The sequence below is a fragment of the Megalops cyprinoides genome, chromosome 17 (genome assembly GCF_013368585.1).
Source record: "Megalops cyprinoides isolate fMegCyp1 chromosome 17, fMegCyp1.pri, whole genome shotgun sequence".
Lineage (NCBI taxonomy): Eukaryota > Metazoa > Chordata > Actinopteri > Elopiformes > Megalopidae > Megalops > Megalops cyprinoides.
Genome location: NC_050599.1, coordinates 3,113,330 through 3,136,299, shown reverse-complemented (window position 1 = coordinate 3,136,299; position 22,970 = coordinate 3,113,330). Strand labels below are relative to the sequence as shown.

General features: G+C 43.2%; 2 protein-coding genes, 1 long non-coding RNA gene and 4 other non-coding genes across 13 annotated transcripts in view; all 7 read left to right on the top strand.

The window, feature by feature from the left end:
- Positions 1–238: 238 nt before the first annotated feature.
- Positions 239–4,694, top strand: LOC118791745. The gene is made up of 7 exons (XR_005005565.1): positions 239–277; positions 1,171–1,218; positions 1,925–1,977; positions 2,998–3,052; positions 3,465–3,511; positions 3,712–3,770; positions 4,645–4,694. It is a non-coding gene; the product is annotated as an uncharacterized LOC118791745 (long non-coding RNA).
- On the top strand, positions 1,721–1,794 carry LOC118792770. Its single transcript, XR_005005624.1, has one exon. It is a non-coding gene; the product is annotated as a small nucleolar RNA SNORD50 (small nucleolar RNA).
- LOC118792771 lies at positions 2,327–2,398 on the top strand. The gene has a single exon (XR_005005625.1). It is a non-coding gene; the product is annotated as a small nucleolar RNA SNORD50 (small nucleolar RNA).
- Positions 3,228–3,299, top strand: LOC118792769. Its single transcript, XR_005005623.1, has one exon. It is a non-coding gene; the product is annotated as a small nucleolar RNA SNORD50 (small nucleolar RNA).
- LOC118792768 lies at positions 4,068–4,139 on the top strand. The gene has a single exon (XR_005005622.1). It is a non-coding gene; the product is annotated as a small nucleolar RNA SNORD50 (small nucleolar RNA).
- Positions 4,695–7,340: 2,646 nt separating the features above from the next.
- Positions 7,341–17,066, top strand: LOC118791989 (synaptotagmin binding, cytoplasmic RNA interacting protein). 4 transcript variants are annotated; one of them, XM_036549614.1, is made up of 12 exons: positions 7,341–7,487; positions 8,854–9,013; positions 9,923–10,041; positions 10,122–10,229; positions 10,602–10,715; positions 11,484–11,660; positions 11,761–11,896; positions 12,439–12,647; positions 13,733–13,882; positions 13,976–14,097; positions 14,388–14,760; positions 16,542–17,066. In XM_036549614.1, exons 2-12 carry the CDS (start codon positions 8,866–8,868, stop codon positions 16,575–16,577), a joined length of 1,692 nt encoding a protein of 563 aa, XP_036405507.1. In that variant the 5' UTR covers positions 7,341–7,487; positions 8,854–8,865; the 3' UTR covers positions 16,578–17,066. The 4 variants fall into 4 exon arrangements, with proteins under 4 accessions (XP_036405507.1, XP_036405506.1, XP_036405505.1 ...); XM_036549613.1 differs by having other exon boundaries at positions 16,539–17,066; XM_036549612.1 differs by lacking the exon at positions 16,542–17,066 and having other exon boundaries at positions 14,388–15,336.
- Positions 17,067–19,390: 2,324 nt separating this feature from the next.
- LOC118791925 (sorting nexin-14-like) overlaps positions 19,391–22,970 on the top strand; it is a 23,188-nt gene continuing 19,608 nt past the window's right edge. For 2 of the 4 annotated variants that reach the window (XM_036549473.1, XM_036549472.1), the window contains exons 1-7: positions 19,391–19,559; positions 20,193–20,335; positions 20,812–20,932; positions 21,044–21,117; positions 22,487–22,565; positions 22,652–22,695; positions 22,829–22,916. In XM_036549473.1, coding sequence (XP_036405366.1) covers positions 20,199–20,335; positions 20,812–20,932; positions 21,044–21,117; positions 22,487–22,565; positions 22,652–22,695; positions 22,829–22,916 — 543 coding nt within the window. In that variant the 5' untranslated portion in view covers positions 19,391–19,559; positions 20,193–20,198. Of the gene's footprint in view, positions 19,560–20,192; positions 20,336–20,811; positions 20,933–21,043; positions 21,118–22,486; positions 22,566–22,651; positions 22,696–22,828; positions 22,917–22,970 lie in introns of those variants that run through there. The other 2 variants (XM_036549475.1, XM_036549474.1) reach the window with 1 other exon arrangement.

Below are 22,970 nucleotides of genomic sequence, written 5' to 3'. Positions count from 1 at the left end.
GTCCCGGCGTCATACTGCTCATATTGGTGCAGATTCAGTGCTGTTTGCAGTAGTAGGGTACACAGCTAGCTGAGCAGAGATTGGCAGAGTCAGAAGATGAGTTATCCATCTGGCAAAGCCACACTACAGTAAAACCATTATGTTAAAACCAAAAAGTTTAGAATCTGCTAATTCCAAACTGACGCTCGCATAGATTATAAATACAACGCTGGCGCGGCGAAACGGCCTCATTGTCCTTTGGAGGTGGTAGAGAGTAGCAGGAGGCACGTGTGAACAGGTAAGGTTCGCGGAATAAATTAATCATGTATTATGGCCAAAATGATAAACTATCGAAGAGTAATAATACAACATTCGTTCCTAGAACATCTGAATGATGCGGATGGGAAATAACTGGCCACGTGGCTGGCTGGGACCGCGCCTGGAGCACCGGGCAGTCGTGCGTGGGTCCGACGTTAGGTGCTGATCACCCAGCGAAACTTTATGCGGGCTGTTGAGTCCAGTTTCTGAGCTGAACTGGCTAACTAACTGGTTGTCCTGTTAATTTAAAATGTGTACCGAGCTAGAGATCACTTTTTGGTGGCGGATTTGATGTCGCTGACTTAGAACCTGCAGTCATGTTTAAAAACCATGATTGTGTCTAAGAATGTGAGCCAGTTTCATACCTTGTGCATAATCTGTTTGTGGAACAGGAATTGCATTTTATTTGGAATAAATTTCTTTGGCGATAATACACATAACGTTAACCATGTCGAAGCCACGTGCAGGTTTGCCTATCAGCAAACTACCACTATTTTTCTTGTGCATTGCAGCTGTTGGATACAGCCTCCTTCGCATTGTATTATTTTTTTTGCATTGTTCTTAAGCAGCTCCATAGTTCAGACTAAATTGGTTGTGATTTTGAATCGCCTTTTGCAGCCTTCTGTAGCAAGTAATTGCAAGAGAAAGTTTGAGCAAATGGCTGTACATCGTTTCAGGCTGTGGCGCATATTGGAGTTGGCTAATTAACTATAAAGCTAAAATACGCAGCAATTTAATTTGACAGGGCAAAACTGAAAGACTGTCTACAGGCTTTGTAAATACCTTGGTCATCCTACTCTCACCTGAGTGGCTGTGAGCAGTTCTGTGAAAAGTGATTGGCTGAAGGTTGGTGCATGTGGTCTTCTCTTGCAGTGGTCCTTTAGGATGGACGCCAGGTATGAATCCAGACGCACTCTGAAGGTAAGCTTCCAACACAGTTGCTCTCTACTTGCTCATTACTGACAGCTTAGATCACGTGAGTTCAGACTTTGCAAAGACTACTAGATTGGCATCTCCCATCGAAACAAAGGCGACTTTTGAAGTAGAGTGGTGCATTCTTGTCAGATGTGTTAATTGGAATACACCTTTGTAATACTGAAAGTGAGGGGGTGTCTGTGTGTTATTGAGATAAACATTACAAAATGCAAAGTGTTTTCCCCCACTGTTGAATTTGTGCAAATTAAAACACTGTGATTACTCATTGCACAACATAGGTTAAAGCGCCCAACTCTTGTTCTGGTTCGGGCCTAAGTGTGGCTAGATGAACTAGATTAAATGCACTGCATGCACGCTCACAGTGGTTTTAATTTTACTAAGTATCTGTAATGGTACTGGAGCAATTGGTCATACTTGAAGGTGCATTAAACATACACTTTAGGTGTCAGTTTTGCACTAACTGGTACTTGGCTGTATTGTGAGTTTGTGTTAAGGATGAATCTATCCCGAAACTGAAACTCTATTTGATTGACAATCACTGTCGGATCTGACTTCTGAAATGCAACTCGCGGCCCCAGCCAATGCCTGTGTTCTTTGGCTAAAGCATACTTGCAGAAGATTATCCAGTGCTGAAATATAGTTTTCCATTTAAAATGCAAAACTGTTACAAACAATACTCTCATTCCTTCAGTGCAATCGCCAAACAGATGTGATCTGAAATCGAGGAGAGACTTGACATTTCAGGTAAGCTAAACGCATGACGTGTTGCACCTTGAAATTTAAGCATTAAAATTGGTCTGATTATTTGGCAAATTTGGTGTGTTTTTCACATGTCATTTTATATCTTAGAGGTTTTCCTCTAGTCTTCTGACTGCGTTCCATTTTATGACTTTAGAAATTAAGTAACTAGATTTGGCTCTCCTCTTGTGGAGAAACACATCCTCATTCAGGGTGACTGAACATGTTCACCATTTATGCAAATGTACACTGCCCAAGGACACGACCAGCGTCCCACTCAAAAACTGAACTTATGACCCTCTGTTAATTGTTGCAAAAAAAAAAAAAAGCTCCACTCTGGTTCTTTGTGAGTTTGCCTTAAGGATGAATCTATCCCGAACCTGATTCTGTCTGATTGACAATCACTCTCGGATCTGACTTCTGAAATGCAACTCGAAGCTCCAGCCAGTCACTCTATACCTGTTGGTTGAAGTAAACTCATGGAGGAATAGCTAATACAAAAGCTCCACTAACATAAACACCTCCAATAGCTGACTTGCATGGCTTGATGGAGTAGAATAAGAAATCAACCAACCATGTTGCCTCTGGGTCCCACGGCATGTTCGCCGCAGAGATGTGGTTTAAAACTGAGAAGCAGTGTGAAATTTCAGGTAAGCTTTATCCTGTTTTTTTGGCCAAGCACCACGGTTCAGAATGCCATGTTTTCTCTACCAATTTTTGTATCATGTGCAAACCTTTTACCTAATTTGTCCACAATCTGAATTTTATGGATTCAAATTGGGAAATCATTTTTCAGTGCATTGGGCTTTTGATGAAAATGATTGCATCCATAAGTGGGGTGTTTGGAAACTTCAGAGTATTCAGACTGTCAGTTAGGATCACTTTTTTTTTGTTTTTTTTTTAAAAAGAGCTGTCACTCTAAATGCGAGGTTGACAGAGGTGTTAGTTCCTGCCTGCTGTGTGCATGTTTTACTGCTGTTTCAGATCTGAAAATCTGATGCATCTTGCATCTGATCTTTTGTACAGAAACTGGAGGATGAAAGTGGGCAGGTCTGACTGAAGTCTGATGTGCTTTGAGATGGTAAGAATTGTGTTCATGTGTACTATGCAGATGTTTTGTGGACATCCTTATCCAGGATGAGTGAAAATGCGTAGTCTAGGCAAATATAAACACTGCCCAAGGACATGGTGTCCTGCTCAAACTGAACTTGAGACCCTTTAATTGTTAGTTACTCTGCTTCCTCATAGTGAGTTTGTATTGAGGATGAATCTATCCCGAACCTGATACTGTTTGATTGACAATCACTGTCGGATCTGACTTCTGAAATGCAACTCGAAGCTCCAGCCAGTCACTGTATCTGCTGGCTGAAGTAAACTTGTGGAGGAAGTGCTAATGCCAAAACATGACTAAACATTTCCCATAGCTGACTGACACTGCATAATACTCCACAATATGAAGTTGTTTATAAACACTACTGCATCTCATTTCCTAGGCGCAGTTGCCAAACAGATCTGAAATTGGACTGGCTTGACATTTCAGGTGAGCAAAACACTTTTGACATGGAGTTTTGTGTCCTGAAATTGAAGCTTTAAAACGGGTCTGACTGGGCTGATTTGAAGTGTTTTTCAGATGTCATTTTATAAGCAGACGTGACAGGTTTCCCTCCAGCCTTCTAGCGGTGTCCCATTTTGTAACTGTGTAGGAATGTGAGGTAACTAGAGTCTGATCTTCTCTTGTAGAGAAGCTGAAGGGTGAAAGCGTAGAGGTCCGAGTGTGAATCTGGATGCCTTTTGTGATGGTAAGGATCCTACTCACTTGCTTTTAACTATGATGGAGGGTTCCTTCATTATGTGTAGCAGACATCCTCATCCAGCTTGACTTAAAATGCAATTTATGCAAATGAATGCTGCCCAATGGCATAGTGTGTCCTACTCAGAAAACATACTTACGACCCTTATACATAAACTTATAAACAATGCAACACACTGCTTACATCACATTAAATTCATGTAGCAGATGCTCTTGTCTAGAGCGACTCCCAGCACAATAGAACAGAAGTGCATCCGTAAGTGTGTGCTTCCTCTGTGTGAGTTTGTATTAAGGATGAACCTATCCCGAACCTGATTCCATGTGATTGACAGTCACTGTCGGATCTGACTTCTGAAATGCAACTCACGGCTCAGGCTGCCCCGTCTGACATTATGAAAGTAAAGGGGAGCACAACTCAGCCAGTTTGCTTTAATTAAAGCTTAATGCACCGAGGATAATGCTGAAGGGCAAAGATTCAGTTTACTGGTATGAAACCAAATGCATTTGGACATGAAATGATGCTATTAGAATTATGCATTTCACTGTCTCTGCATAAACACTTCAGGAATGTCAGTTGAATAAAAACATGTTTAAGCTTAAGTAGTTCACTCATCTACCTTTTTTAGAGCTGTGTGCATATTTAGCCACATGGTACTAGCATGTTAACCCCCTTGGCCTTATTGTGTAGTGTCAATCATCCAAGGTGGGCCACCTGCATTAATTCCAAATGTGCTGGTAGGCTATAGAATTTATGTACCTGGATAGAGGTATACACATGACCACCACATACACATTTGAAAACCACTGCTGTATAGAACTTATATTCAGTTTCATTTCTAAAATTTATGTAAATTCTTTTGCAGGACCAGAGGGGTGGTGGACATCAGAGCATAAATGGCACAGAACGCAGTGGTAGTAATTGATCTGAATTGCCTTTAGGCAATAAAAGTTAAACCAATTTCCAGTCTGGTTGTTTCCTCTTTCTTTCATATAATCACACACACTGTCGTTTGTTGGACAATGCATGTAGAAGAGGGAGGGTTTAAATGGGGAAAGAGAAGATCTGTGATGGAACAGAAATGGTAATGGATGAAAGCCGTGATAAAGGGAAGAAATTCACCAGTGTGCACAGCAGGGGAAGGTTTGTGACTCAGTAAGTTGCAGAGACGGGACAGGGAAATTTAGTGGGAATGCTGGAACAAAAAGCGGGGGAGAAATGGACCAGACCAAAAAAAAAAAAAAAAAAGTAGAAATTTGAGGACACAAGTCTTCAGTAAAAATGTCAGTGATGCAGTTAGTTTTTCTGATAAGGAATGGAATATTGATAGCCCCTTTGCTCGTAACTTCAAGGGTTGTTACAAGCGAAGGGGCACAGTAGGTAACATGGTTTGGTGGTCATAATAGATTTTGTACTGAATTTTCTAAAAAATTAATAATTCATTACTAACATGGCATCACAAGTTCACACATTCCTCTCTTCAAAATATATTGCAATGTCAGCTTAGCTCATGCCAGAACCCTAATAAACTTAACCTAAAAAAAAACCTTAAAACCTTAAACTCAGAGTGGTGTGGAGAAAAAAGGGCTGTTGTGGTTCAGTCTGTGCTCGTTCAAAAAACGGTCGCATAAGCAAATGGAAGTCAACCTAAGTCTTTCCCTGAGGTTATTGGATGTGAAAATGAAATTTGCCTTAATTACTTAACCTTGCTACAGATTAGTTCCCCTGTTCTTCTCACAAGCATATTGTCCCTTTTGGCTTCGTAAATGGGCCTTATCTTCTGGATGGACCCTGGACCTCGCTGCTTATATCATCTCGGATGACAAAACCTCCAGTGAGGCAAAGAGAAATGAAATGAGTCCTACAACTCAATAACGTCATTAGTGTAGCTTTTGTGAAAAAAAAAATAATTTGAAGTTTACGATTAGGCATTATATATGAGATGCTATGTGCCATTTTCCCCACTGTGGGTCATTTTACCAGTGTAGATATTTTCCCTTCTCACTAGTGAAACGTTTTAATTGCAGCAGAGTGGTCTGTATATCAGGTTTTTGGTGTAGTTTTCAATGTTTTGAAAATGGGGATAGCAGATTTAGGAAATTCGTGTTTAACTTGTTTAAGGCATCCTATAGTTGTGGGTGTTGTAATTATGACGGTTATGTTTAACTCTGTATTTGCATCAGTTAAGTCACTGCTCTTCCAATAGCTTTTTCTGCTGTTAGCCTTTTCTCCCTCTAGTGGTAAAATACTTGTCAGTGAGTTGAGTGAGTCTAGTACCTTCTCCCTTCGTACCAGCTCAAAGTTTGCTCCGCCAACATTTTGTAATTGTTTGAAAGATTCTTACATATTTTGTTTTACCACTGGATATTTTCCCACAAAATATAATCAAGATTAATTGCTGAACATGAAACACAAATGTTCTAAAAACTTTGCTTCATCATTTTAAATGTATTTTCCCAACATGAAAAAGTGCCTGGGGACTGCATATACATTTTTTGCAAACCGCTATCAAGCTCTGCCTCAGGGCAGAGAATATAATTCAGCCTGCTGGACACAAAAAGATTTGCCAAGAAAGTACATCTACTCTGCATTTCATCTCAGTTAACATAACTCTTTTGAACACTGACTTTGAAATGAAGTTGATACGATTACTCATTTCTGAAAGTTTCCAACAGTGAAGAGTGCAAGTCAGTTAATGCAAAAAAAAAAAGATCAACATTTATTTTTGTTGGGAATTTTTGTCTCTGCCACTGTTTTAGTTGCTGCCTCCCTTAATCTTTTATCTGCAAAAATACCCCCCCCCCCCCCCCCCCCCGCGCGCATACTGCAATTCTCAACATACCGACGCAAAGCCAACAAATATTAGCGAGTAAGCAATCTGGCCATTTGAAGTCGACGGTTGCAGACAGTGCAGATTAAATATCGGTGATTTAATATCCCGCTATGAAAACATGCAGAACGCGAGTGCGCTGGTCTGAACACTGAATGACCCCTGATTATTGTCTGAAAGCTAGCAGCTAGTCGAAAGGGCTAATGCCTCGCCTTTGTTCTGGGATTGATGCGATGACAGGCGCAGGCAATACTTCGCACAGCCCCCGCCTGTCTTCATGCAATGGCCTCCTCCCTCTTACCGGCTCCACCCCTGAGCTCGCGGTTGACTGGGGCGGATGGTGACCCTCGCTACGGAAAAAGCCGATCCCACAGCCACACCTATCTTAGTGATCGCTCCTACGGAAAAGGCCGAGCCCACAAGCCCGCCTGTCTTGGTGACCGCTGCTACGGGGAAAAAAACCGAGCCCACAACCTCGCCTGTGTTAGTGATAGCCATTACGGAAAAAGCCGAGACCACAGCCCCACCTGTCTTGTGACCGCTGCTACGGAAAAAACCGAGCCCACAGCCACGCCTGTCGTGACGTAGGGCCTCCGCCCTCACACCGGCCCCGCCCTTTGTTCGCGGTTGACGGAGACGGACGGGTGACCGCCGCTACGGAAAAAGCCGAGAAAAGTCGAGCCCGTGTACGGCTCTCCGAGAAACCCCATAGAAATGAGCGAACCCGCGGCATGAGCGCGGCCGCCATTTTACACCATCCAGAGTGGAGGAGCGGAGCCGGACCCTACACCGGGGGAGACGCACACTTTTCTCCTTTTTTACAACACACTTCCTTCAGAAATAACCCATACCACACACCTTAGTTGATCCGTCGGCAGGTAAATATATCCTTGACTGTCAGCCGGCCGAGAATCAAAGTGTTGGGTTTTTTACCGTTGTTCTAGCGGTATCTTTAAACAATGTGGAAACTGGTTTGCGTGTTGTCTGAAACCGGCTTTTTGAAAATGGACTCCAGTTTATGTGGCGGCACGTTGGACAGCTAGCTTAGCGAGTTAGCCAGGCCCTCATCGATCCGCATTGATATTTTAGGTACTCACTTTTAAAATAGTCCTGAAGTCAAAAATCTTGGTCTCGGTCCCAGTGTCTGGCTATTTTATGTCGCTAACTGTTACGATAACTAATGTTACCTAGCTATCAACGTGATTCCCCTGATGTTGAATATTTCTGTGCTTGCCAGCTAGCTAATTCAAATTGCAGGCCGTGCAATATCCGATGCCGTATTTTTGTTAAGCTTGATTTCTGAGCAGGACTGAAGTGATCATAGCATGACATTGTTGGATGTTTTGCAGCTGTCGTTAGCCAGGTTAGCTGATCAGACACTTACAGCGTCCTCTAACAATACAGCTAGGCGGCTAACTAACTATAATCCGCTAGTTGTAGAATAAACTGTATTTTCCGCTCCCCAGCTAGTATCGCCTGGCTAGTTAGTTAGCCACCGACCTTAAACGACCTGCTAAAACTTCCCAATACTTGATGTGATCGTATGGCGTGGCAGTTTGTGCTAAATGCACAGATGTGGAGTTTTACACATATGTGGTGTTGAATCTCCGTTAGCTGGTGCGTCCCCGGTCGAGTTGAAACACGTGTGCTGCTCAGCGCAGCAGCCTCGGATGAACGGGCGGGGATGGGCTTTTGTTCACCATGAGAAAGGGCACCGCTTCCACTTTCTCTGCCACAAGAAGGCGGGAACTCTCCACGGTTTTAGCAATGATCTCGCCACAAATGCCGGATGGGTTAGGATCCATGTGTTGCCTTGATCTGTTTTAGCTCATGTGCGAGAACAACACACAGCTAGCAATCTTGCCAAGTCAGGAAAAGAAAAATCTAATGACTTAGCCCGGCTTAGCTACTTCTGGCTAAGCACTGCCCGTGGTCCGCTAGTAGTGTAACTCGACAGCAAACCAATATTCGCTGAAATCTCTGGAGCAGAATAATTGAAACCACGTGAATTCCCCCGTTACTCTGTTCAATTGAGTACTGTACAACAGTAATGACCAAGTTCTGTTCTCCAAAGCCGTGCCTACAGCTGACAGGTCTTGCTGACGAAGCCCAACGTTAGCTGCGATGCCAGCGGCCATGTGCATGCCTGTGAAAACGTGACGGTGAATTATGACCCCATGATTTCTAGTAATTCATGACCTTTCCTCACCCTCTGGATTAATTTGGCTCATTGCATTTGCACAGATTTCTGGAGACATGGCCACAGAACATGTAAATGGAAATGGTACAGAAGAAGCCATGGACACCACTGCTGCAGTTACCCATTCTGAACACTTCCAGACTTTATTAGAAGCTGGTTTACCACAGAAAGTTGCTGAAAAACTAGATGAAATTTACATAGCAGGTAAGGCACACTGAACATCCAAAAGAGTGTTCTCCACACAGATTTTTATTTTTTGCGCAATTTATTGCATGTCCTGTTACATTTAGTAATCTGCTGAATGTGGGAATTGGGATACTGAAGCAACTTTTTGTGGTTTCCTAACAAAATGGGTACTGCAGTCTTTAAAAAAAAAAAAAAAAGGTCCCCTCAGCCACACTCCAGTGTATGCAGTATGTACATTGTGAATTCAGAATGTGCGTGAGCACTCAGCTGGAGCATCCTGGTTTGTTAAAGATATAAGACTGGAGGATTAGCACGCTGTTAGTATACAGTAGTCCTAGGAGGGGGTCTTGAATAAGGTCCCAAGGGGGAATGTGAAGCCAGCTGGCTACATGTAAGAACAATGGAGGCAGCTGTCTAAGGCTGGGACAGGTGATGTGCTCTTTGAAAGCACATTGTGGACACAGCATTTACGCTGGTGGGGGGTAGGGTGGGTGTTCAAGGGGCCGGAGAGGCTGGTAATATCAGCTTGCATCCTCACATCTGTTGAGACCCCTGAAAAAGGTGACATAGAATGCTTTATTTTTTGCGAATGCAGTGTAGAACTGACAGGTTTGCTGTTTTCATGATGCTGTGTAATTTCCATGCATTTTTTTTTTGACTGACAGCTGAAGTTTGCATGAGAGTGCTTTTGACATGGTTAAAGTGCTTGTTTTAATTCCATGACTTAAATTACTGTGGGTAAGCTTCCTGCCATAAACGGTATAGGCTGATGTTCTTCACGTCATGCTGTCCGTACTTTGTGCAGGTGACTTCTGCTGTTCTTGTGGTGATGTGCTGCTAAGATCTTTTCATACATGAGATCACGTGAGCATGCACTTGGTATCGTCCATTCAGAATGCTAATGGTTGCAGTGTTGCTCTTTCCTAGGCTTGGTAGCGCACAGTGACCTAGATGAAAGGGCTATTGAAGCTTTGAAAGAATTTAATGAAGACGGTGCACTGCAAGTTTTACTCCAGTTTAAAGAGAGTGATCTGTCACATGTGCAAGTAAGTACCATTACGTTAAGATGGTATTAAGAGGTGACAGGTTACGTTCTCTGACACTCACACGTTTCTTTGCTTTTCAGAACAAAAGTGCCTTTCTGTGTGGAGTAATGAAGACTTACAGACAGAGGGAGAAACAGGGGACCAAAGTGTCAGATTCCAGTAAAGGACCAGATGAAGCAAAAATAAAAGTATGTTTGAATAACAGTGTTTTGAACGTCTGTGCTGGCCTTGTGTCTTTGACTTCCGTTAGGCTCTGTGTGTTCAAGATGATTGCTTTAAAAATGGCCCCTCTGGTTGCCAGGGTACACTAAGCATATTCAGACACTTCTGCTGGAAACGTATGTGAATAAGCGTGTAGATATTCAATTAATTTTATCTAAACTAATCTGTTGGGGTGTATCAGCGTTTTAAAGACGCATGCTTATTTGACCCGCTTGCTGTCCTGTTGGCCTCGTCACTGTGATGTTGAGTTTACTTCATGCAGAGCTCTCAGTGGGTCCGAGCAGTCTGAGGTTGCGCTGATGTTTCTCGCATTGGGCCATCGTATCTGTGCTCAACAGGCTCTGCTGGAGAGAACCAGCTACACGCTGGACGTGACGACGGGCCAGCGGAAGTACGGCGGTCCTCCCCCGGAATCTGTGTACTCAGGCGTGCAGCCAACAATCGGTACAGAGGTAGGGGCCTGCGCACAGCACTGTGTGCTTCCGCTTGCATTGTGTTTCATTACATCGCATTCATTAAGCAGACGCTCTTACCCAGAGCGAATTCCAGCACAAGAGAACAGAAGAGAATCTATTCAAGTTGAATGACGGTGTCAGACCGGGCTAACAACACTCCCACAACAGTGAGTGTGAGCATAACACTGTTCAAGGCCTTCCACAAGTTAGCTTGCACTAACCTGACTAGACAGCCTAGAAACTAAGGGAAGCCAGGTACGCACACTACTACACGTAACAGTCGCTAGATCACAGAATCCAAAATGCATTGCAGTACTACACGTAAAATAAATGGAAAGTGATACAAGTAGCAGGTATTAGGGGGTGGGGACTGAGGTGGAACTGAGATGCAGTCTGAAGAGTTGGGTCTTCAGTCTGCATTGGAAGATGGCTAGTGATTCAGCATTTATGCGTGCATATGATTGAGTATTTTCAGCAAGCAGTGAGGGTGCAGAAACTCCCTAGTTCATGTAGCCTGTTTTACATTGCTGTCTTGTTCCAAGTGTCAGAATGATGCAACCTGTACTCTGTCCTGGAGTGACTGCTGTTACACTGACAGTTTACCGCTAAGATCTGACAAGACACTTGCTTCCTCGCGTGCCAGTCTGTTTTGAACTGAACTTTCCTGTTTGGCTCAAAACAGTTATCTTGTTATACGGTGTCTGTCTTCACCTCAAACAAGGAAACGGCTGATGTTTATCTGTTAAAAACTTTCCAACTTTTCAGATTTTTGTGGGCAAAATTCCGAGAGATCTGTTTGAGGATGAGCTGGTACCCCTGTTTGAGAAGGCGGGGCCAATTTGGGACCTGCGCCTGATGATGGATCCCCTCAGTGGGCTGAACAGGGGCTACGCCTTCGTCACTTTCTGCACTAAAGAGGCCGCTCAGGAGGCAGTTAAACTGGTAGGTGTTTCCTTTTGCCCCGCCCACTGTGATACAGCATCAGAGGAAGAGGAGAATCTGATAGCTTCATGTCTGTGGTTCTCCCCCCCGTCTTTTGCAGTGTAATAACAATGAAATTCGACCTGGCAAACACATTGGAGTCTGCATCTCGGTAGCCAATAACAGACTGTTCGTCGGCTCCATCCCCAAGAGCAAAACAAAAGAACAGATTGTAGAGGAGTTCGCTAAAGTCACAGGTGAGAGCTGTCTGTGCTGCTTTGGAAGAGTCTGGGGAAAAGAGCCTGTGAAGTTTTCAGAACGCATTTTGGAAAAGCTGTTAGGATTGCATTTCTTCAAGTCTAGCTAATTGAATATCAGTACAAAACATGATTCAGCTGGTAGGACAAAGTGAAGTCTCTGCACTGAACTTGTTTTTTTTTTTTTTTTTTTTTACTAAGCCAAAAACTAACAATTTGCTATGTCTGGACTTTGAGCCAGTTTGTTCCCGATGTCTGTACTCATCTTGTTTTCATGTAAATGTTACTGTGGCTTAAGTTGCTTTTATCTTTTTGATGTTGAAATGATGAAAGGCTTACGCTTGCGTTCCCTCATAAATTAAGTTGTCGTGTGAGTTCACCCATCAGAGCAGATGGCGACTAATTTATTTTTCCCCAGTTGTTAGAACCTCAGACTGGTGTAAACTGACGTGCTTGTTGGGATACGGAGCAGTGCTATATCCAGGCTTCTAAAAGCCCCTGGTTACTGACTGACCATTTCCTTGTTTATTTCCCCCCTACAGAGGGTCTTAATGATGTCATACTGTACCATCAGCCGGATGATAAGAAAAAGAACAGGGGCTTCTGCTTCCTGGAGTACGAAGACCACAAAACAGCGGCCATGGCGCGGCGCCGGCTGATGAGCGGCAAGGTGAAGGTGTGGGGCAATGTGACGGTGACGGTGGAGTGGGCCGACCCCATCGAGGACCCCGACCCCGAGGTGATGGCCAAGGTGAGCGCTCGGAGCGGTCCGCTGCTCCAGAGCTGGACAGAGCAGGCGGTTCCTGTCCCAACTGGATGCAGGTGGCTGTGGGTCTCTCTCCTGCCGCATCTTCTGACCTCCTCTTTATGGTGAAGAGATCAGAATTGCAGACATGGTTTTGTTTGAATCAGCTGACTGAAATTACTACTTTGTTTATTATTCTTTTCCATGTCGTTACAGCTGAATCCAGTAATAATCAGAGTATCTCAGCTTGGCATTTACATGCGTCCTGTTGATTCAGTGTAGTGTTGCACTACATGTGGCAAAGTAGAAGTGGGCGTGTTTCTGGTGGTGGTGTGGAATGAGTAGTCAGGATGTTTCCCTCCCCTGCACGTAAATACTTCCATAAATAATGGTCCTGAGAGAAGTACTGCCAAAGTGTGGGGAAATGTACAGAAAATGTTGGACAGACGCAGATAAATGCCTGCCATTACACTGAGTTTCCTCATGAGCATGTTTTAATGCTTCAAACTAGTTTGTTGTGGAGCTGATTTTGGATGCTGATTACGTGTGATTTTATTGCCATCAGCTTAATGGGAACTGACTACGATTTTGGTGTTTCAGTAGCTTGGACTGACTAGCTAGTCAGTGAAGATGAAACTGCTGTAGGTAATGTAGACAGAATGGTGTAGATGAGTTGGGTTGTACTGCCAGTGTCTGCTGCCATGTTTGGGTTTTCAGGCTTGTTTTCTCACGGCTGTGTCTCAGGTGTGCACACACCTGACGGCCATCTCTAAGGTGCACACACAGAGCGCTGAAAACCTGCTTTGGTAGCAGCTGTCGTTCAGAGGTAGAGTGATGGGCAGTTGTCTGGTGACGTGGGAATGGGCTTTTTAAAAAGGAGGGTCCAAGCAAGTAGAAAGACCAGGTTTCCTAAGGTTGTGGAGGTTCTCCCTACCAATACTTGATTGCTCGCATTCTCACCAAACACAATCACTAACACCTGGTCCTTCAAGACTGGGCAGATGTAATGACAAAATCGCCATTCCCAGCTGTCCCCATCTGTAGTCTTTCTAAACCTGAAACGCGACCGTTTTGTTTTGTTGGATTCACAGGTGAAAGTTTTGTTTGTGCGGAACCTTGCGAGTACTGTAACAGAAGAAATACTTGAAAAGGCCTTCAGCCAGTTCGGGAAGCTGGAACGAGTGAAGAAGCTGAAGGATTACGCCTTCATCCACTTTGACGACAGGGAAGGCGCTGTGAAGGTAGGTCCGTCGGGAGTCCTTCCCCCCCGGGTTTTTCTGTCGTCTGTGAAGTGTGTTGTGTCTGGGTTCACGGGCGGCTGTCTCTCTCCGCAGGCTTTAGCAGAAATGAATGGAAAAGAGCTGGAAGGAGAGCACATCGAAATAGTGTTTGCAAAACCCCCAGATCAGAAGAGGAAAGAGCGCAAGGCTCAGAGACAAGCGGCCAAAACTCAAATGTAAGAGATGCGATGTATAAACTGGCAAAATGGAACGTCTGTGTCATTAAACGATAATTTCGTTTGAGGAGACCGTACCCGGTTTCCACAGGAACAGAGAAGCTGTCATAGGAGTGTCTGTATGATGTGACAGTGAAAGTGTGACTGAACATCATGATGCTGTTGGCCAGTTGGTCTCGTTGAATGCTCTTAGCCATTGCAGTTTGGGTTGGCGTCGCAGCTGCGGCGTCTCTATGCATGTGTCTGTCTCTTAAACAGGTGTGTTCGCTCCCCTCTCGTTTGTCCCTCAGGTATGACGATTACTATTACTACGGCCCCCCTCACATGCCGCCTCCCACGAGAGGCCGAGGCAGGGGCGGCAGCCGGGGCGGCTACTCCTACCCCCCTGAATACTACGGCTACGAAGATTACTATGATTACTATGGCTATGATTACCACAATTACCGTGGCGGATACGAGGACCCCTACTACGGCTACGATGAATTTCAGGTCCCCAGTAGAGGAAGAGGGGGCCGGGGCGCGCGGGGGGCCTCCCCCGCCCGGGGCCGCGGGGCCGGCGCCGGCGCTCCGCGGGGAAGGGCCGGCTTCTCGCAGCGGGGTGGGCCCGGATCGAGCCGAGGGGCGCGTGGTGCCAGAGGAGGCGTGCAGCAGAGAGCCCGCGGGGTACGTGGTGCGTGGGGTGGCCGCGGTGGAAGTGTAGGAGGCAAGCGCAAAGCTGATGGGTACAACCAGCCAGATTCCAAGCGGCGCCAGACCAATAATCAGAACTGGGGCTCTCAACCCATTGCTCAGCAACCGCTCCAAGGTGGTGATCATTCTGGTAACTATGGTTACAAATCTGACAGCCAGGAGTTTTATCAGGATTCTTTTGGGCAACAGTGGAAGTAGAACAGTAGGGCTTCGGTTGCAAAAAAAAAAAAAAAAACTTTTTTTTAGAGACTCGATCTGAACCTGTTTGGCCCTAAATCTGAACGAATGGTTGCCTTTTTTTAATTGGTGACATCTGGCAAGATTTCACTTTTGTATATATTTTTTAACAATCCGCTTGGACTTGAACAGTAGTTATACACTCCCACCTGTTTCTGGCGAACTGGTTTTATTATTTTTAATTTGTTTGAATCAACCTCACATTTTGAAATTTCAAGATTTGCATTAATGTGGTTTAAGCTTGGTCTGTTTGGCCATAGCATCATGTATATGTTAATAGAAATTTTGGTCTCCATGTTTTAAGTAGGTTAGCAGCAGCATATGAAGAAGCATATGTTTCCACAATTTCTTGTATGGAGTACAAATAAAATATTTATTTGTATGTTTCAAAAGATAACATTGCTAGAATAATAGTGTGTCTTGTTTTTTGCAAATAAGGACACTAGTCCCAGTTTTGGCTTTATATTTTGGCTTGTATTCTTTGCTGTTTGTCTGCTTTAATAAAAGTACACACACCAGTGTTTAAAAAAAAAAAAAAAAAAAAAAACTCAAATTGTGTTTCAAATTCATGTTTCGGCAAATTTTCTCTTCAAATTGCATTCAAATTTAAGGCTCCTTGTGGAAGAAATGGACTGAAGGTTTGCATACGTTAGCTACATGCTGCAACGTCACTTTGCATGCCGTCAAATTTCGTACCAATTTTAAATCACGTAACTCAACTGAGTTGGCATTTTCTTTCCACTACTCGGCTTAAGTGAATGTATAGCAACATAAATCATTGTTTTAAATTAATTTTACCTTTTTGAAATCAAGAGCATCAGTCTAATGTGGAGAAACCTTAATCTAGAAGAACTTTTTGAGCAATCTAAATGGATTATGTTAAAAATAAAAATCCAATTAAATGACAATTGTAATACACATATTCTGTTTTAAATCTAATGAAGGCCACAAGATGTTGTAAGAAAGTACTTGGTGGTCATTCATAAAGCACTATTAATAAACGAGGCAATTTTTTACATCAACGTTTTAGGCTATACTGTCCTTAGCGGCTTCAAGTCTGATCTTGCATGTCTAAAACATTTGGAATTTTTTTCCTATTGGAATCTAAATCCAAAGATGGGGAGACGATTGGCGTGCATGAAATGCTGTTAATGCTTATTGCTTTTGAGACGAGAGGGACGCCTGCTTACGGGGGGTGTAACTCTCCCCTTCCCCCAGACTGGTGTCACCTTCGAGAACACAGCAAGACCACTGTTCTGCTTATGTTTTCCTAAAGGCTTAGATTTGTTTGTGCATGTGTAAAGTTGAAGGGTGTGGTAGTTAAGAGAATGCTAGTTTCACCTTTTTTTCCTTTTTTTTTTTTTTAGATAATCATTTACATTGATGTTTGTTGTATCGTAATGTCTGAATGGTGTCTACTCTTGTAATGTGTGTGTAAATATGCTTGTGTGGTTTTTTTTTTTTTTTTTGGTTGTGTGCTCTCTTCTAATTTTGTTCTTTTGTTACCTGACTAGCAGGGAAAAGGGGTCGAGGCCGGTCCTGACCTGTTATGATGAAGACTGACTTGCAATGTGGGGTTACACCAGAAGCTGCCAATGGATGTGATGGTAAGGTCAACGCAAATGGTCCAATGATATTCCAGCCTTACAGAAGCATATCTCCCAGACTGCCACCTTTTAAAGATCTTCAACGGAACAAATTCAAGACACGTTACTTGCTTGGACTTTTACAGTTTAGTCGTAGGGATAAAAGCCTTGCATTTATTGCATTTACCAAAACTTGCCACCACCTTGTCCCCCTACTCCTTTCCCCAAAGAATATGCCATTGTAAGAACTATCGAAGATATTCAGATTTCCTAAAGGATTCCTGTCCTTAAAGAAATGTAATATGTATTTTGCACTTTGTCTTAGTTTGAAGTGGCTCAAAGGAGCTTGATGCTATTGTATATTTTTTTTTTTTTGTTTTTGCTAATTGCAGCTTTATGTTGGAATATCCATGTTAATCTTAATTGATTTGGATAGGTTTGAAGAGAATGTTAGCAGGTTTTTAGGTGTAACCACCTGGCATGAATAGTCAGGCATTCCAGGAAAAGTGGTTCTTTTCAGAACTTGTCTTTAAAGGGTTGGTTAACTACCTCAGTACAGAGGATTAAACTGGCCTGTCTGTACTGTAAATAGGGGAAAATATTTGATGAAAGCAGGGCTTGTTCCCAACTAAATATGCACAAGGGCAGCAGCAGAACAGATGTACTTAATGTAATATAGTCATTTTGCTGTTGCTCTGACACTGCGAACAGTCAAACTGGGCATGTAAAATACTCTCATATGATGAGCCTGAACAGGCCCTGCCTTCATCCTGTTTGAACTGAATTAGCTGCCTTGCTTCTTCAGATGTAGTTACTGGTTGTATGATAGTTTAGAAAAATGTTACTTTTGTAAAAGCTGAAACACCGGAAAAGAATCACAGCTACTTTTGAATAGCCCTGCAGTGTCCCTTTTTCTCAGTGGAAGACAGTGCTTTTTTATTCTAACGCATCTTTGTAAAAAAAAAAGAAAAAAAAAAAAGCTGCGTGCACAATTATGTTTGAAAGCCATCATAATCCCATTTGTGTACAAACATTTGCCCTAATCATGCACAGCATTGAGCGATCATTAACATCAAACCAGCTGCCTTTTTGCCGCGCTCCTTGAACGTGGCGGAGTCATAAATTCACACCACATTGAGCATGATGTGATGGTAGCATCAGCCCAAGGCGACTGGCGGTGTACCAGTTCAAAAGGGATACTGCAGCTTTGATTTTTATACCATGAACCGCAAAAAAAAGACTGAACAACTGATCTGGTTTTTGTACACAGTTAACTCCCTCAGTACGTCTGTATTATTTCAAACCTTTGAAAAGATGTTACCAGTTTTAAACTATTGTTGGAGGCCAACAACAGTTTTTGCATTCCTGCAAATAAATTGTTTTATACTGTAAGATGAGGTGAGTGTAACTTATTTTTGTAATAAAGTTTTTGATTTTTATCTGTGTCTTAAAACTGTTTGCTATGCTGTGTATCTTTACCTATCTTTACCTTTATTTGTGTTTGTGTAGGGGGGGACCCTCAAGAACATCCCTGTTCTCTCTCAGGAAATGTTTACATTTGTGTGTGGTCCTTAATTTGAGGAGTTAGGTTCTGTGCAGTCTTATTTATGTGACCCTGTTGTAAGGTCTCAGAATGTCAAGTACCCTACAATACTACAGGCAACGATAGACTTGTATTTATTAAATTCATTGAACGATGGCATTTAATTATTTAAAGACAGTCCTATAGTTTTGTTTCAAATGTAATTTACTCCTTATCTATAGAGCAGTGTTTCCGAAACCTCTCCTGGAGGACCCCTTGTCCTGCATGTTTTAGATCTCTCCCTGCTCCAACACAGCTGAGTCAAATGATCAACTTGTTATGAACTAATGAAGCTTCTTAATAACAAACTGATCATTTAAATCAACTGTGTTGGAGCAGGGAGAGATCTAAAACATGCAGGACGAGGGGTCCTCCAGGAGAGGTTTGGGAAATGCTGTCGTAGAGAATGCTTAGCATCCTTTAAAAAGTTTGCAGTCTTAAAAAAAAATTGAATGCAACAATATGATTGTGCTGTTATCATCTTTTGCCAAGGTAGTAATGACTCACTGAAGTGACTGGTAGACTGAGGGTGCTTATTGAAGAAAAAACAAATTTCAGGGGAGTTGTAGGGTGAAGGCACGGGGGACCAGTGAGAACTATTAAATGTATAACAACTTGTTCGGAATCTGAGCTAAAGTCAGTGAAGTGCATGGGCTGCAACTGTAAGGTAAGTTTTCAGAATTAAAGTAATACCAGCAGATGACTGGCCGCCTTCCTTGTCGGTTTACACAAGAAAACCCAGGTCCTGAGGAAGGACCTCCTGACCCAGGAGTTGCAACTAGCCAAGTTCCATTTGAACTAGATCACGGCTTACCTTGCTGATCCTTGGAAAAAACTTGAACCGTTAGTTCGCACATAAAAAAATTTATTAAATATTTCGTCTTTCAGCAAGGTTAAGTATGAAACCAGAGGCATGACCCTGTCAACAGAGGTGTGGTACACGACATGCAGAGACCCCCCTCCACAATATACCCTCAATTTGCGTGGCACGGCGTAAAGTTTTGGGAGACCTGCTGGCTATTTTCTACCCAAATAAGTCAATCGGATTTTAAATTAGTCTTTGGGAATCTAACATCAATGAGTGTAGGCAGTAAGGAAATCTACAATCTGCGTTCACGTTTGAAACGCAAAAAATGCTGACCTGCCGAAACACATCGAGGGCCGGAAGTGACGCGGGGGGCGTGGCGGACGGGCTGTACGCAAAACAGGAAACGCTCATTTTGGCCAGGGAGAGCCGTCGATGAGATATGAATGTTTTCTGACATAAATGTTTGTGTATTTTTAAACATGCCAACAATCACTTAGGCGGTTGCGCCTATTTTTCCCCCACAGTTGCTGGTCACGTACCGCCAGCCTTCGTTTTTAAGGTGAGGGAGAGGAGACAGCGAGCTAGCAGGTGTAGGTTTGTTAGCGTTAAGACCATTGGAGATTAAATTTTAGTCAGCTAGATCTCTTAGCTGTCTTAGCCAACTACCTAGCGGGCAAGTGTTCCTAGTCAGCGATAGCTAATTTGATAAGTATAACATAAATGTATTTTAGTTAGTTTAGTGAACGTTAGCTAACCATTTAGCGAATAATGTCATTTTGAGTATGATGGGTTGTCTAGGTAGTCTAACAATCGTGCTGGTTGCTTTCGAGTGGAGTTTGTTTTGTAGCTATGCTAACTAACAAGCTAAAGAGCCAGCCAGCTGGCGGCAGTAACTGATGTTAGGTAAGTAGACGTGCCAGCTAGGTGTTGAGCTAACCATCTGTGGAGTCACTATGTTCGGGTTTTCCTGTTTGCTGTAAGGAAGATGGTTTGCGGGCTAGCTTTGACGATCTTGCAGAATTGGTGTCATGTGCAGGCAACAACAGACCATTGTGCCAAGCACTGCACAACTGAAGGCGAAGGCAGCTGGTTAGGCGAGCCTCCGAGTAAAATCGTTAATGTTAGGTCTGTGTAGCTGCCGTGCTAATTTCAGATGATGTTGACGAGGTTCGGCGCTTATGTTTCTCAAAAGGCCACCATGGCGCAGGTCCGCGTCTACCTGGAGAGACTGAAGCAGAGACTCAAGGTGGATCTCTTCAGAGAAGCTGGCCGCCAGTATCCGGTCTTCTGTTTCATGTTATTTTTTTTACTTTCGTCTACTGTTCTTCTCAACAGGTAGGTCTTTGACCGGTAAACCGAAGTTGCTCTTATTGGAAAATTTGGCGGTTATCGCTTGTCTTTAATCGATCAGACATGTTTTTGGGGAGAGATAGCACCGTGCCTTTTATGCAAGTATTCATCCATCATCATCGCTATTGTTAATGTAATAACCTCGTGATCCCATATTGCCACATTCTCCCACGTGTTGCTAGGTGTTGTCAGACTGTTAGTTTATTTCTGATTTACGCACACTTCACTATATGTTTTTTTGCGTTTATTTTTAACGGAGTTTCTGTCGATCGCCTCTATGCTGGGGGTCAGGGAATAAATTTCAGTTTTTCCTCAGACTGGCTCTTGGGTATTTTTCTTTTTTTGATTCCCTCTGGAAGACCCTCGTACAGCACTTTGTAACAGCCTTTGTTAGTTCTTTTTTTCTTTGTTAGTATTATTAGTCCTGCAGATTTAGTTTGTTCCATATTGTGTCTCCCCAGATATCTTCACATTCTGATGGTCTTCTGGTCCTTCCTGGCTGGCGTGGTTACTTTCTATTGCTCCCTCAGCCCTGAAACTCTGCTGCCAAGCATCTTCTTCACCGTAAAGCCAAAGACCAAGGTAGCTGGAATGTTGTCAGAGGACGCAAACCTCCCTTCTTACTGCTGCAGTCTTTGGAGTGTGCTTTGGGTTTGTCCGTAGTAAAATGTGTCCCCTCTTTTCTGCTTTTAGCAGGAGCAGCCGGAGTTATTCCCCTTGGGTCACAGCTGTGCCGTGTGCGGGAAGCGAAAGTGCAAACGTCACAAGTAAGCCCGTGTTACTGCTGGAAGCCTGAGGCTGAATAGCTTAGTCTCTATGTGTAATTCATCATAACGCTTCTTATGGTGGATATGATGCCCATGGGCACCAGTATGATGTAGTGGTCTTTGCTGTGGCACTGCTGCTATACCCTCGGGCAAGGTACTTAATCCACAGTTGCCTCAGTAAATGTCCAGCCGTATAAATGGATAATATTGTAACCTATGGAAGTCGCTCTGGATAAGAGCATTTGCTAAATAACAACAGTGATTATTGCATTATTTGTTTGCTCATCTAATGATCTGAAATTATTACACAGTATGTATTCAAAACGGATACTGAATCCAGTAATGCAGTGTAACTTGCTGAAGTGAGCACTAGCGTTCCCTCCGCAAGCTAGGTTGATCACAACCTTTGAATTACGTGGAGCAAATTTGAAGGTCTTAGCACAAATGATTTTGTGAGCACATTTGTTCACCACTTGTGCAGAAGGCCAAAATACCACTGGCGATTTGGAGAGGCGTGACTGACACATACCATTCTATCAAAATTGAGACCAGAGGTTTCAACATGTGGTTGAGGACTGAAATTTTGGCTGGTTTAAATGGGTTTTGGTTACTTATTGGTAGTGGCTATGCATTCACACCTCTGTGTATTATGAACAAAGTCAGACCAGGACATATAAGTGTGACGAGTGCAATTAGAATTGGTTAATGGTACTGTAGGGCTTTTCGAAGAAAAGCAGGAAGAAAAAGGGCAGAAGAACAAAAATCTTTCAGCCCTTCTGGCTCAAAATCTTAATGAGATAGATGAGACTGTTTAAGTGGCTCACTGGTGCAGCCGCTGTCAGCTGTGTAGGCTCTGGGGAGATGTCAGACAGGGGAGGGGATCTTTGTATTTGCTGATGAGGTGAACAGGGACCAGGTGGCTTGAAGGTTGTGGGTTTGATTTAGGTCAAACCACATCACAATGATGAAAGTTTCTGCTGCAGCAGATGGTCTGCACAAATTTTCATTTTTTTGATGAAATATTATAACACACATAAGCCCAGTAGTAATTATGGTAATTCTGTCTTTTACCACTATTTTATTTTGCAATGCTGCAAGATGCAGTCAAAGATTTTGAATGCGGTTGCAACAGTTTGATAGTATAGATGTGTACTTTTGTCAAAATATATGCATTTTTAATAGATTTTTTTAATATTAATTTTAATCAACATTTGTTATATATTTGTTATTAGATTTTGTAGCTATTTAAATGTTATCTTCTGCTTCCACCTAGTGGCCGTTTTAGTGAAATTCTGTTTTGCAACAACAGCTTTGATTGGTCCATCTCAACATTGTCCGGAAAACCTTTCTCTCTTTCTCTACCCAACAGACCAACACTGCTTCTGGAAAACTACCAGCCATGGCTGAATCTGAAAGTGCATTCCAAAGTGGATTCTTCTCTCTCAGAGGTGGGTGACCCATTCATTTTGATTGATAATAATTAAACAACAGCACCTCATATAATGTTTTACCTCGGTTTGTCACTTGTTTCCAGGTTCTGGAGTTGGCCCTGGAAAACTTCGTGTATCCATGGTACAGGTATGGGAATTGTTGAAATGCACACCCCTAAGTCTGTGTTGGTGTATAATGAGAGGGAAATGATGGATGTCAGTGCAGGAGGTCAGTGTGGTTAGAAGGGAGAGTCTGACAGCTCACTGCTTCACCCTCACAGGGATGTTACAGACGACGAAGCGTTTGTGGATGAGCTGAGACTGACACTTCGTTTCTCCGCGGCTGTGATGGTCCGCAGGGCACAGAAGGTAAAGTAACCGGGTCTATGAATAGCTTCCCCTGCATCCGCTGCAGGTAGTTTG